We start from the raw sequence: 12,538 nt of genomic DNA on the forward strand, positions 1-12,538 counted from the left end.
GTTAAGAATAACACTTTGACTCGATTTATTCTGATGTATATGTTATTGAAATAAAGCAAAAATATAAAGAATCAAAGGTGTGTAAAGTAAGATGGTTGGGTAAGTAGAAACAGAACATGGTTCTAAACCCAGATAAGATCTTAATTTGTTAGAGGGTAATAACGGGGCCGCACAACTTCTGTTTAAACCATAAACTGGAAATAGACCCCGTGGAGGTACAGGACTGAAACCACGTTTGTCTCAATAAGACAACAGTGTATCAAAAACTAACCCTTATTATCCTCACTATGCCGTTTGCAGCTTTTAACCTACAAGTTTGTAAACAACATAGATATTTACCAACTAAACGTAGAGTAAACTTAGTTGCTTAGTACACCTCAAGGATGTATCTACCGGCCTCCTTCATCTCCTCAACCTCATGGGCCGCATCCACCTTCTTACCGGTCTTCTGGGCATCATTTTTGACAACATCCTCCAAACAGGCAGTGATGTCTGGCACCGGCCAGGTAGGGCCACATAAATAGAAGCTACCATTCTGCTCCATGACGGCATCGGTCAACTCCTCAATGTTCTCTCTGATCCTGTCCTGAATGTAGATCTTCTCCGGTTGGTCTCTAGAGAAGGCGGCCCCGATGTGGGTGACAATCCCGGCGGCCTTGTAGGCCTCCCAGAGCTCACCGTACAAGTACTCCTCCTTCTTGTGACGGGCACCGAGGTACAAGTAGACAGCACCAATCTCCATACCCTGCTGCTTCTGCCAGATCTTTTCCTCGACAAACGCCTTGAACGGCGCCAATCCGGTCCCGAGGCCTGACATGATGATTGGCTGGGTGGACAATGGTGGCAACTTCATCACGGATGGCTTCACAGACACAACCAACTCGGTACCAACGGCAAGCTCGGCCAAGTACTTGGAGCAATGGCCAAATCTGGTTCTGCCCCTGGAGTCGACCCAGTCAACCACCACGATCAACAAGTGGACGGCGTTAGGGTGCATCTTCTGGGAAGAGGCAATAGAGTATTCTCTTCTCTTCAACGGCGCAATGATCTGGACCAAGTCGGAGAGGGCTGGGCGGGCAGACGGGAACTCGGCAAAGACGTCGGCGTAGGAGTCGGCAACGTTCTCCTCCTGGCGCTTTTTCAAGTCGGCGGCGCCTTCGGCGGAACCCAAGAGTTCCAACTGCTTGCGTTCGGCCTCTTCGGTGGCGAACGGAGCAAGCGACTCGTAGAAGCGCTTAGGCGGCTTCCCGAACAAGTCCAAGTTCTCCGAGAAGGCCTGGAACACGGTTCTGGTCTCGACGAGCTTGGCGTCGTCTCTGTTTGGCACGACAACCAAGTCGGCACCTTCCAAGCCATAGAGGTCGAGGAACTGCTGCACCAACGCGCTGTCGTTGCGGCCGTGGATCCCCAAGGCCTCACCAATGTCATAGGTGAGACCGGTGCCGGTGATGTCAAACTCAATGTGGAAAATGTTTCTGTCGTAGTCGGACGGCGTCACTCTGCGGTTTTCCTGGACCTTGACGACAAAGTTGCGCACCGAAAGGTCTGGTCTGAGGCTGGTGGTGGTACCGTAAGCCTCCTTGAACGCAAGCCTCTTGGCAGCGGAAACGTAAACGGAGTGTTCTGGTTCCCCGGCAGCCTCAGACGTACGCGGGTTACCCGAAAAGGCGGTTTCAAGTGCAAGGAAAGGAAGAGGATCCGAAGTTTCGCCCTCCTTAAGTTCCTCCACGAGCTGGGCCCACTCTGGCACAACCTCCACCGGCTTGACCGCAAGCTCATCGCACTTGGAAGCCAAGGTGGTGAGAATTGACGGCAACAACTCGATTCCGGAGCCCTGCGACTGCCACAATTTCTGCACAACGTGATCGCCAAGCTTTGGCAAGACGGTGCGCCAGAACGCAACCTGCACGACGATGGAGGCGGTGTAACCCTCGGTCTCTGGGAACTCGACCGCAGCGGTGTCGACAACGACCAACTTGTTCTTGTTGGCCGCGAGGTCACGCTTGAAGCTGATTGGGAGCTTCTCGACAAACTCGGTGAGATCAACTACGCCGGTGGAGACACCAAGCAAGACAGTGGCACCCTCACGCGCGGTAGAGATGACATCGTACGCGGAAAGGATCTGGGTGCCTTCGACAAAGACAACGTCAGCGGCATCCACCGAACCGGGAACGGAGTTCTCGGCCACGGGCACTGATGCGATCTGTGCGTGTACAGACCCCGCACCGTTGACATTGTCATACTTGGCCCTGTAGTTGACCCTGGAGGCACCGTCTAAGGACAACGCGTGGGCCAACTTGGAGGCGACTTCGACGAACTGGCCGTTGTCTGGAGACCAGAAGACGAAGCTCCCGTGCGGCGAGGCGGCGGTGGTGGCATCCTGAGAGTAAACCACCGGCTTGGCAGCCGCCTCCGGCAACACCACAAAGGAAGAAAGCACCTTGCGAAGGATAAGCGGCGACCAGATAAAGGAGGCTGGGTAGGTAAACTCGGACACGGATGGCGCGGCGATGCCAGACTCCCAGAACAACGCGGCAGCCACGTCGGCCTTCAAGGCGGAGGTTGTGGCGACACCGACGGTCTGGCCAAGAACCACCACGGACTTGGCGGAGGCCGGGATCGTGGCGGCAAACGCGGCGGTGTCGAACGGAAGCGGCACTCTGATGGCGACGGCCCCGATCTTGGCGTCCGCCGCGAGCGTCGCGACGGTCTGCAAGAGCAACTCGGACTCGACCGTCCCGTAAACGACAAAGACAGTGGTTGGCTCTGCGTGGCCAGCGTACTCGAACGGCTGGTAGGCGGTGTCAAAGATGGCGTTCAACGCGGACAAAGCCGCGGCCGGTCTCTTGGCCACCGGAAGCGATTCCCACAACGGGGTCTGTGCCGCCAACTGGGTGTAGGCGGCGGCAAGCTCTGTAGGGGAGAGCACGTTCTCGATGCGGCCGTTTTCTCTCAAGAAGGCTGGCCCGTCGTACAAGTGGAGGGATGGCTGGAGCTTGGATAACGCCAAAGAGAGGAGAGTCATGTGCTGTGCCTCGGCAGCGGAAAGGGGAGTGACGACGGAGTAACCAAGCTCACGCGCAAACTTCAACGGAGACACGTAGTCGGCAACGAGGGAGGAGGTGGCTTCGTCGTAGTCTAACGCGGCAACCTGGAACGAGAGCGGCAACTTGTCGGCAGTCAACCCGGCGAGTGTTGGCTGGATAAAGTTGAGCGCAGAGCCCGGGGTGAGGACCGGGAGCGCGGTGTGGGAGGCTCTCTGTGAGAGGTAGCCAAGGATCGCGTTAGCGGCCCCGGATCTGACCTCCAAGGCAGTGAGCGATGGCACGATCTCCTGCGGGTTGGCACGGCCAAAGGCTTCCCAGAGCTGAACGGAGGACTCAAGTGCACCCGCAGACTTGTAGGCAAACACCTTGGCGGCGGTGGAGTACACGGTTTGGGACACAAGCGTGTGGGGCGAAGTGTAGGCCACGCCGTGGAGCGAGTCTGGATCGGCTGGAAGGCCGAACGGCGCAACGGCTGAGGCAGAGATGGAGGTTTTTTCGATAGTCATAACGAGTGAAGCGTAACGACACGAGTGATTCGGAGAGAGCTAACAAAGATGAAGAATAACAGGTGTGGTATATATATATTCGGACAAGAGTCACAGAGATTGAAAAGTCGCCCGGTGAGGTTGCATAAAGTTTCATTAGCGCACGTGATATCGCGCATTTTTTCACCTCCACAGCTGCTGCACTCTGCTCGTTTAGGTAATTCTTGTGCACGTGATGTGGCGCGAGAAAAAGAAAGATAAGAGCCGGGGCGTATGTAACGGAGCGATGATCAGATAACGGCGGGAGGTGCATGCAGGAGAAGAGGGGCATCACTGGAGGGATGCTGGTATGAGTAAGTGTTTATGAATCGGAGTTACCGTGTGGCAGAGATGTTTCAGTTCTGGTAGCTTTGGGTATGTGTCCAAGTTGTTATTGGTTTGTTGTGCTGTGGCTGGATCTTGATGGGAATACCTGTACACTGTACCCCAAGACACTTACGGTGTATACTATGTGTAGGAGGTTGTACGATGGGTAAGTGTCGATATACGACAGTTCCCTGCACCGGACTATTAAATAAAATGTCAGGTCACCTCCAGAGAACTCCGATGTGGTATTGGCTCTATCATTTATAAACTGGTGCAGTACAAGCTCAGGGGTTTTCCTTGATCATGGGATATTAGAAGTTCTTTCAACCGATATAGTGTTTAAACCCTGTTACTTATATCACAGGTTCTGCATACCTAGAACGGGTCTCACAAGGAAGAGGTATGGGCCCAAACTGGGGTATTAATAGAATTGCTCCCCTTTGGGGGGTTCAGCCATTGGATGGGGTTTTTGCAGAGCCCTTGGGATTTCATGTCTTTGACTCTAATACACCTTCTGGCAGAGACCACGCAACGTCTCGTACTCTCCACCCTTAACCCAACCCACCACACATCTCACCTGGCTGTTCGAATCGTACAAAATACCACAGTCCCAGTCATTCCCTAGTAAATCCCGGGTGTATTCACACTGATGCACCTCACCCAACTCAAACACAAACCCCTGGACCCGCATTGGATTGATCCACTTCTCCACTAACGTCCTGTAAAACTCTGAATCGCCCACCAACGCAAGCTCAGGTTCGTGCTGTTTCACCGACTTTTCAAACCGTGATGCTTCAAACTGTTTTCGCGGGATATAAGGAGGGTTGGCGGTGATAAAGTCGGGTCTAAAGTCCATTTCATGCATGGAAGCCATCACTGTTTGCGGTTCAAAAACGTCACCCTGGACGAACTGCGTTGGTAGCACCGTCGTTTGGCTATTTTTTCGCGCTAGTTCCACGGCCAAGGGAGATATATCCACCCCTATCGTTCTCACGTTTTGCGGTTTACTCTGCTTGATAGTGCTTCCCAATTCGTGTTGAAGCAAGAGGGGAATGCAGCCTGTTCCTGTGCACAAGTCAAGTATTCCGTAGTTCTGTTTGCTCTCGACTATCGGTGATAGCACCCTCGCTAGTTGCAAAACCCACTCTTCGGTCTCCCATCGTGGAATAAGCACCCCCGGTTTGCACCTGATGTCTAACTCGCCGAACGGCTGGGTGCCGAGGATGTATTGTAGTGGATAGTGCTGTTTGCGTAGCCTCGCCGCATCAAGCCATTGGGTCTCAGGAAGCTCTTGCTTCACCCAGTGGAGCTCCTGTTTGGCCGCGGCAAGATTGTGACAGGCAGGGATAAAATACGGAAGGAGAGGAGAGTGTTTCGCAGCTAGGCGGTACACCGACTGGGGGATCAGTCGTGGCATGGATGTCTAGACTTGGGAGGTTTGTAGTTCAAGAATGAGCGTAAAAGTACAACGTTAGAAAGTCACGTTAGTACTTGCAAGATCAATGACAACTTTCAGACGGCCAGCCTGCTCAGTCTGGAATAACAGGCTAGAAACGTCATAAGCCGCTCATATATTCTCCTGCATGTCAGAAGAGCATCCATCACCAAATATTTTTCCGCTTTCTGCATGGGATGGACGTTCTGGAGGGCATAAAATGTAGACAGAATGGATGGTGTAATGATTGACTTGAATATTCGCCAACCTAAGGTTTTTGGTCAAAGTGTATTTTTTTTATTAGTTAACCAGATGCTAGTACTCACCGTTGTGTGTATTCACTGATATATATTTGCCACTTAGTCTATACCTGTTTCGATATCTTGAGTGTACATGCATAATTTACGCATGCCGGATTTTTCACTATGGTAAATTTCTCGGGCGCTGGTACACCTCCTTTCTATTCAGAGCTGTAATGCCTCTACCATATCACCAGCTCCTTGATCATCAAATTGCTGTGCGGGCCTTGTACCGTCAGACCCTCAGACACATCCGGCACCTCCCTCAGGTCTACCGCAACTCCACAGAAGTGGTGCCGTCGCCAAAGCTCTTGCACGATGAGCTCCGGAAGCAGTATAAGTGCTTTCAGAAGGTAAAAATGACCCATGCCTTTCACAGCCCTGCGGTAATACAGCAGCAGTTACTCCAAGGAATGGAGGTGGAGGCGAAACTCCGGGACTTGTACATACGCCCCGAGACGCTTCTGGAGTTTGTCGTGTTCGTCAGAGCATTGCTACAGTCATCTACAACCCCCATAGACCCAGAGAAACTTCAGACGGCTGAGACAGTTCAAAAGTTACACGAAGCTGACCAGGCTCGCCAGCTGAGCTCGCACTTGTTTACCCATAAATACCTCAAGAACCAACAGGACCAGTTGAAGCTTCCGCGAACTATCGACCCAAAGTATCGGGCAATCCTCCACGACGAATTCATCCACTCCCAGAGGGTGCGCACCCTCCACGACTTTCAAAAGTTTATCCAGGACAAACCCGCACAGGTCCGGAAGTTGGCGGTCACATTCCACGGTAATTCGCAGCTTTCTTTCTTGCGCTACCCCGGGGGGAAACAGTCGATTGCGGTGAACCGTCTCATCCAACACATGAAGAAGCGCTACCAGTACGTGTTAGACCACACAGCTACGATGGAGACTCAGTACAAACCGTTGTGTGAAATGGAGGCCACATGGGAAGTGGTCATGGGCGAAAGCGGAACCACGAAGGAGCGGACAGACGAATGGATGCGGCCCTATCAGGAATATATCACCAACTGCAACTCCCAGCTTCAACGCAAGCAGCGGAAGCTCGACGACCACGCGAAGAAGGTACTCACCGAAGCCAAGATTGCCGAAGCCCAGCATGAATACGACGAAAAGTTCACAAACGCCCAAGCCCGGTTTGCCGCGTTTGTCCAGGACTGCGAGCAGTTCAACAAGGACCACGGTGGGGCTTGGCGGTGTGACGATCCCCATCTGGATGTGTACCGTGGGGGTGTCCACGACTTGGACATGTTGATGAAGAAGCACTGCATTGGAAAGTGATGTGTGATAAGCGTGTATTGCCGGTTGGATTGAGAGTTCAGGTGGGGGAGAAAGCTCCAGTCGGGCATGGCCTCATCCCAGCAATTAATAAACGGATAAACACTGAAATGGAGATTGGGGTGTAAACACTGAAATGATTCAATACTTAGGTATACTCAAAGATAAGCACCAGCAATTGAGACGATAGCCATGTAAAAGGAATGAATTTCCCCTATAATCTCTTTATAGCCCATTTACACTAGATAAACCTACCCGGTTACTTTGGTATATTACCTTATACAATTCCAAGTCTCATAGACGCGGCTCGCCTCGCCCGGAGCGTTGCTGGGTCTCGCCCTGGCTTCACAACGACCACTGCTTGAACTTGTTGATCAACCCGTTGGTCGACGGATCGTGACTGGCAACCTCCTTCTTGTCTACCAATTCACCACCAATGGCCTTGGCCAAGACCTTGCCCAACTCAACACCCCACTGGTCAAACGAGTTGATGTTCCAGATGGCACCCTCGACAAAGGTGACGTGCTCGTAGTACGCAATCAAGGACCCAAGGGTGGCTGGGGTAATCTTCTGGGCCAAGATGGAGGTGGTTGGACGGTTCCCGGAGAAAACCTTGTGTGGAACCAAGCCGCCCTTGGCGCCCTCGCTTTCAACCTGGGCAGCGTTCTTACCAACCATCAAGGCCTCGGACTGGGCAAAAAAGTTGGAGGCCAACATGCGCTGGTGCAAGTTCTGCTCGATCGGGTTGTGGGACTGCGCGGCGAGGATAAAGTCAGCAGGGATCAACTTGGTGCCCTGGTGGACCAACTGGAAGAACGAGTGCTGCGAGTTGGTGGCTGGCTCACCGAAGAGAATGGTTCCAGTCTCGTAGTTGGCAAACACGTTAGCACGGGTGACGGACTTCCCGTTGGACTCCATGGACAACTGCTGGAGGTAGGCCGGGAACCGGTGAAGGTACTGGTCGAACGGCGCGATCAAGTGGGTCTGGGCCTTGTAGAAGTTGTTATACCACACAGAGAGCAACCCACCGATAACCGGAATGTTCTGCGCCAACGGAGTGGTAGTAAAGTGGGTGTCCATCGCCTGGGCACCCTGCAAGAAGTGCTCAAAGTTCTCAAACCCGATGTACAAGGCAACGGAAAGGCCAATGGCAGACCACACGGAGTACCGGCCACCGACCCAGTTCTCAAAGCCAAACATATTTGCGGTGTCGATCCCGAATTTGCCCACCTCCTCGGCGTTGGTGGACAAGGCGACGAAATGCTTCGCAATGTCATTCTGGGAGGCACTTTCGAGGAACCAGGACTTGGCGGAGTTTGCATTGGTGCAGGTTTCGGCGGTGGTGAAGGTTTTGGACGCCACGAGGAACAAGGTGGTGGCTGGGTCCAATGGCTTCAAGGTCTCAGAAATGTGGGTTCCGTCAATGTTGGACACAAAGTGGCAGTTCAAGCCCTCCTGGGCGTACTTCTTCAAGGCTTCGGTGACCATGACTGGGCCCAAGTCGGACCCACCGATCCCAATATTCACAATGTCGGTGATACGCTTGCCAGTGTACCCCTTCCATTCGCCGGAGCGCACGCTGTCGGAGAATTCCTTCATGTGCGCGAGAACCGCGGCAACTTCCGGCAAGACATCCTTACCGTCCACCTTCATCGGAGCAGCGGCATCCTTGGATGCACGGAGCGCAACGTGGTACACCGCACGGTCCTCGGTGGTGTTGACGTGGTCACCCGCGAACATGGCATCTCTGAGGCCCACAACGTCAGCCTCCTGGGCCAATTGCAAGAGCGCGGCCAAGGTTTCATCGTTCACCAAGTTCTTTGAGAAATCAAAGAAGATCTCGGATGCATCGAAGTTGGTGTAGGTGTGGGAGAGCTTCTCAAAGCGCTTGGAATCCTTCGCAAACTCCTGGATCACGGAAAAGTTGGCGTGCTGTTGGTCGTAGAGACCCTGGAGGGTCTTCCAGGCTGGCAATTCGGATGCTAAGGCGAAAGTCATAGCAATGTGTGTTTAGGGATTGAGGAGAGTGCGAAAGAGAGGGTAGAAAGAAGGGGTGGGGGGTGTTTATATAGCCTGGAAGTTGCTGCCTCGTCCGGCGCGCCCGGAGCAGACATGGCCATCACGCGTGCAGGAGTTGGATGCCGAGTGTAAAACAATCATCAACGCTTTTAGTCTCAATCCGTAGACTTTTTTTACCTAATAGACGGTCATTCCTTAGTCAATGCATACCGTACTGCGTTTACCGTGATTTTGGTGTTGTTCTTGTCTCCGCAAACGTAGGCTTGTCAGGGCTGGCAATTGCTATTAGTAATGTCGTACTAATGTGCATGCGGCTAGCCGCAGGCGAGACTAGTCATAAAGTTTACCCGAAATTGGAGACATGGGTCGGGAGGGGGGTAATCTTTTTTCACTTACAATATTAGGGAACCAACTTGGTTGTACGTTTATGAAGCAGGAGTTTTCAAGAAGATGGGTGCTTGGTGTGATTTTCTTCGAAAGGAGCTAAGAGCCCTGGACCATAGCTGGATAACGATGCATGCGACCTGGTGGACATAAGAATTTGGCAGGGAAAAATCTCTTAGCTCTATCAAACCCCTGGTGTAGTGTTTAACAGAGAGCTACCGGTTTGGGTTGATACATTTTTTCCGTAGATTTTGCATCTTTAACACAGCAATGTTCTCTTATGACCAGCTCGTGTGTTTCTTTCTATACCGGAGGAGAATTCGGGGAGAGCAGCCCCCGGAACGCTGAGCGAGGGCGGGGGATTTCTGACGAGGGTGTAGGTCGACCATCTAAGCCATTTCATTTACGCACAGTGCTCCGTCGAGGGTGTCAAGGGGGCTCCTCAATACCCAGACGCCTGATAAAAACAATCGTCTGAACCAAGATAAAAGCCAGTATTCTCCACCACATAAGGCTGTATCACATCGGACTCCAGGCATAAAAATATTAGAACCCACGGCGAGAGTCGAACTCGCAATCTTTTGATTAGAAGTCAAACGCGTTAACCATTACGCTACGCAGGCGTTCCCTGAAAGTTAAAAAGACGTTTCTTCATCAGAATATGGATAATATATGAACCTATAAAAAGCTGTTGTCTTTGAACGGTTTGTTAAGGTCAGTCCCAACACATATTTGATGTCCGTTTTAAAGGGCCTTAAAGGAACATTACATAGTGTCTCAGAAGTGTTCTAAAACATACGTGGGGCTCTTCCGCTCACAGCCTATTCAGCCGGCTCGGCTTTTAACGGATTTCACCCGTAGTCCGTTCCCGGTCTTTCCCGTCTGCGGTTTGCCCCCACTAACGGTTTTGCAATCAAAAAAGCTGCTTCGGAGCAGGACGTACTAACAGTCACCGTACAGAGAGAACCATGTTAACAGACTCGGGTGTTTTTCGTATAGGCCCCCGCATAACGTTAATCCTCATAATAATTGCGGGGCCGAAATGAGGTTGACGGATCTTTTTTCCAAAGCTTTTACCACAACGATAGCCTCTTATGATCCGACCCTGTATAAAGCGTAACAGAGCCGTTTATTATACCCGGTTTCTTCCTGGGGTTTTCTCATGTTTAGCCCAAGATCGACACATTCAACGTTGTCTCGTAATAAAGCTATAACCGTGAAGGTTAACTGGGATGCAGATCAAACCACTTCCTGTGGTCTGACTTATAACCATCTAAATCGACAGTCTCTAAATCACGTAGCTTACATATAACTTGATCGTTTTCCTACACTATTTCCAAGCCAACTGTGCAATGGTCTAGGCACCGTTACACCCAAGTCTACGCACGGCTGAGCGCACGATCACATGCGTCTTTGACGGGGCCTCGGAGCTGAGATGCTCCGCGTGTGTGCGGCCCGTCCAACGCCCATGTGGTTTCCCAGAAAGCCGGGCAAGCTAAGTCTAAATATTCCGGAGTCAGGGTGTGTTGAAAAAGAAACTTCTTGGAAGAGCTTGCCTGCTGGGGAATCGCGAGACGCTCCACCAATAACAACCCTGCTGCCCTCAATCCAACAAAACCACAGCGCTCACCTGACGATCCGTTTTTTGGGTCACCCAAAATGATGGGCGATGATGGTGGCGTGCGCGTACCACTCTCAACCGGGTATACTGGTGATATCGTGGCTCGGCTTATGTGAGGCATCGCATAATTATTCCGTGCCGGAGCTGCGGATATTTGCGGGTCGGCAATTTTCATATGCTATCGCGTGCAGTGATTTTATTTCCCATATATATCCCCACAACTTCTTCTTCTCCGTGCATTTCATCATACATGCTAAGAAAAATCATAATGTCCTCTCCACAACGTCGCTTATCCCAGCTCTCCAGCATCATGGCGCCAGCCAAAAACTCCACCAGAGCCAACCTGGTTCCAGTGGCCCCGGCCCAGCCGTACAGGGTCTGTGTGATCGGCTCAGGTAACTGGGGGACCACCATCGCCAAGGTGATTGCCGAAAACACCGCTGCAAAGCCTGAGTTGTTCCAGAACGAGGTCAAGATGTGGGTCTTTGAAGAGACCATCAACGGCGAAAAGTTGACCGACATCATCAACACCAAGCACCAGAACATCAAGTACCTCCCAGACATCACCTTACCGACCAACTTGATTGCCGACCCGCTGGTGGTGTCCACCGTGGACCAGGCCGACTTGATCGTGTTCAACATCCCGCACCAGTTTTTGGCCAACGTCTGCAAGCAGATCAAGGGCAAGGTCTTGCCAACCGCTAGAGCCGTCTCCTGTCTCAAGGGCTTGGCTGTGTCGCCGGAGGATGGGTGTCAACTCCTTACCGACTTTGTCGAGGCCCAGTTGGGAATCCACTGTGGTGCGCTCTCCGGGGCCAACATCGCGTCCGAGGTTGCCCTCGAAAAGTGGTCTGAAACCACCATCGGGTACACCCTCCCGGCCGACTTCCGCGGCCCTGGAAAGGACATTGACGCGGCCATTTTGAAGGCCACCTTCCACCGTCCGTACTTCCATGTGCGTGTGGTGGAGGATGTGCCGGGTGTGTCGATCCTGGGTGCCTTGAAGAACATTGTGGCGATCGCCGTGGGTTTCGTCGAGGGCTCCGGTTGGGGTTCCAATGCCAAGGCCGCCATCATGCGCATTGGGTTGATTGAGTCCATCAAGTTTGTGCGTTTCACCGGCTACGGTGACTGCTCGCAGACCTTCACCTCCGAATCCGCCGGTGTCGCCGATTTGATCACCACCTGCTCCGGGGGCCGTAACGTGAAGATCGGTCGCCATATGGCTGCCACCGGAAAGTCTGCCTGGGAGTGTGAGAAGGAGTTGTTGAACGGACAGTCATCCCAGGGGATCATCACCGCCCAGGAAGTCCATGAGTTCTTGCTGCACAAGGGCGCCACCGCCGAATTCCCGTTGTTCGAGGCCACCTACCAGATCATCTTTGGAACTGAGAGAATCGAGAACTTGCCACACTTGTTGGAGGAGAAATAAGCCCCTAGACATTCATTCACCCTTCATTATGCACTTGCTTTTGCCGTTTATATACTTTTGTAATGCTATCTAATATATTTTATCCGTAACAGGCATATGGGTGGACGGGATTAGTGTGTAGGGTAGGGGTTTTGGTGTATGAGCAGCACACGGCC

At 52.4% G+C, this 12,538-nt stretch overlaps 5 protein-coding genes and 1 non-coding gene across 6 annotated transcripts; 2 read left to right on the plus strand and 4 right to left on the minus strand.

Moving 5' to 3' along the window:
• Window positions 1-367: 367 nt before the first annotated feature.
• Window positions 368-3,553, minus strand: MET10 (sulfite reductase subunit alpha; the record flags this gene model as incomplete). Its single annotated transcript, XM_019131583.1, has 1 exon — window positions 368-3,553. The coding sequence occupies one exon, from the start codon at window positions 3,551-3,553 to the stop codon at window positions 368-370; it is 3,186 nt and encodes a 1,061-aa protein (XP_018987461.1).
• An 847-nt stretch (window positions 3,554-4,400) lies between these two features.
• On the minus strand, window positions 4,401-5,315 carry BABINDRAFT_33228 (S-adenosylmethionine-dependent methyltransferase; the record flags this gene model as incomplete). Its single annotated transcript, XM_019131624.1, has 1 exon — window positions 4,401-5,315. One exon carries the CDS (start codon window positions 5,313-5,315, stop codon window positions 4,401-4,403), a length of 915 nt encoding a protein of 304 aa, XP_018987462.1.
• Window positions 5,316-5,562: 247 nt separating this feature from the next.
• BABINDRAFT_116495 (uncharacterized protein) lies at window positions 5,563-7,363 on the plus strand. The gene has a single exon (XM_019126885.1). The coding sequence runs from the start codon at window positions 5,809-5,811 to the stop codon at window positions 6,928-6,930; it is 1,122 nt and encodes a 373-aa protein (XP_018987463.1). The 5' UTR covers window positions 5,563-5,808; the 3' UTR covers window positions 6,931-7,363.
• On the minus strand, window positions 7,102-9,296 carry PGI1 (glucose-6-phosphate isomerase). Its single transcript, XM_019126884.1, has one exon. The coding sequence runs from the start codon at window positions 8,923-8,925 to the stop codon at window positions 7,273-7,275; it is 1,653 nt and encodes a 550-aa protein (XP_018987464.1). The 5' UTR covers window positions 8,926-9,296; the 3' UTR covers window positions 7,102-7,272.
• Window positions 9,297-9,880: 584 nt separating this feature from the next.
• BABINDRAFT_t81 lies at window positions 9,881-9,953 on the minus strand. The gene has a single exon. It is a non-coding gene; the product is annotated as a tRNA-Arg (tRNA).
• A 1,266-nt stretch (window positions 9,954-11,219) lies between these two features.
• BABINDRAFT_32429 (glycerol-3-phosphate dehydrogenase family protein) lies at window positions 11,220-12,383 on the plus strand (the record flags this gene model as incomplete). Its single annotated transcript, XM_019131589.1, has 1 exon — window positions 11,220-12,383. One exon carries the CDS (start codon window positions 11,220-11,222, stop codon window positions 12,381-12,383), a length of 1,164 nt encoding a protein of 387 aa, XP_018987465.1.
• Between the last annotated feature and the right edge of the window lie 155 nt (window positions 12,384-12,538).

The sequence above is a fragment of the Babjeviella inositovora genome (assembly GCF_001661335.1).
Source record: "Babjeviella inositovora NRRL Y-12698 unplaced genomic scaffold BABINscaffold_2, whole genome shotgun sequence".
Classification (NCBI taxonomy): Eukaryota; Fungi; Ascomycota; class Pichiomycetes; order Serinales; genus Babjeviella; species Babjeviella inositovora.

Bases quoted from the DNA above. Each gene is read 5' to 3' on its own strand.
- BABINDRAFT_116495 (XM_019126885.1), top strand. From the start codon at position 5,809: ATGCCTCTACCATATCACCAGCTCCTTGATCATCAAATTGCTGTGCGG.
- PGI1 (XM_019126884.1), bottom strand. From the start codon at position 8,925: ATGACTTTCGCCTTAGCATCCGAATTGCCAGCCTGGAAGACCCTCCAG.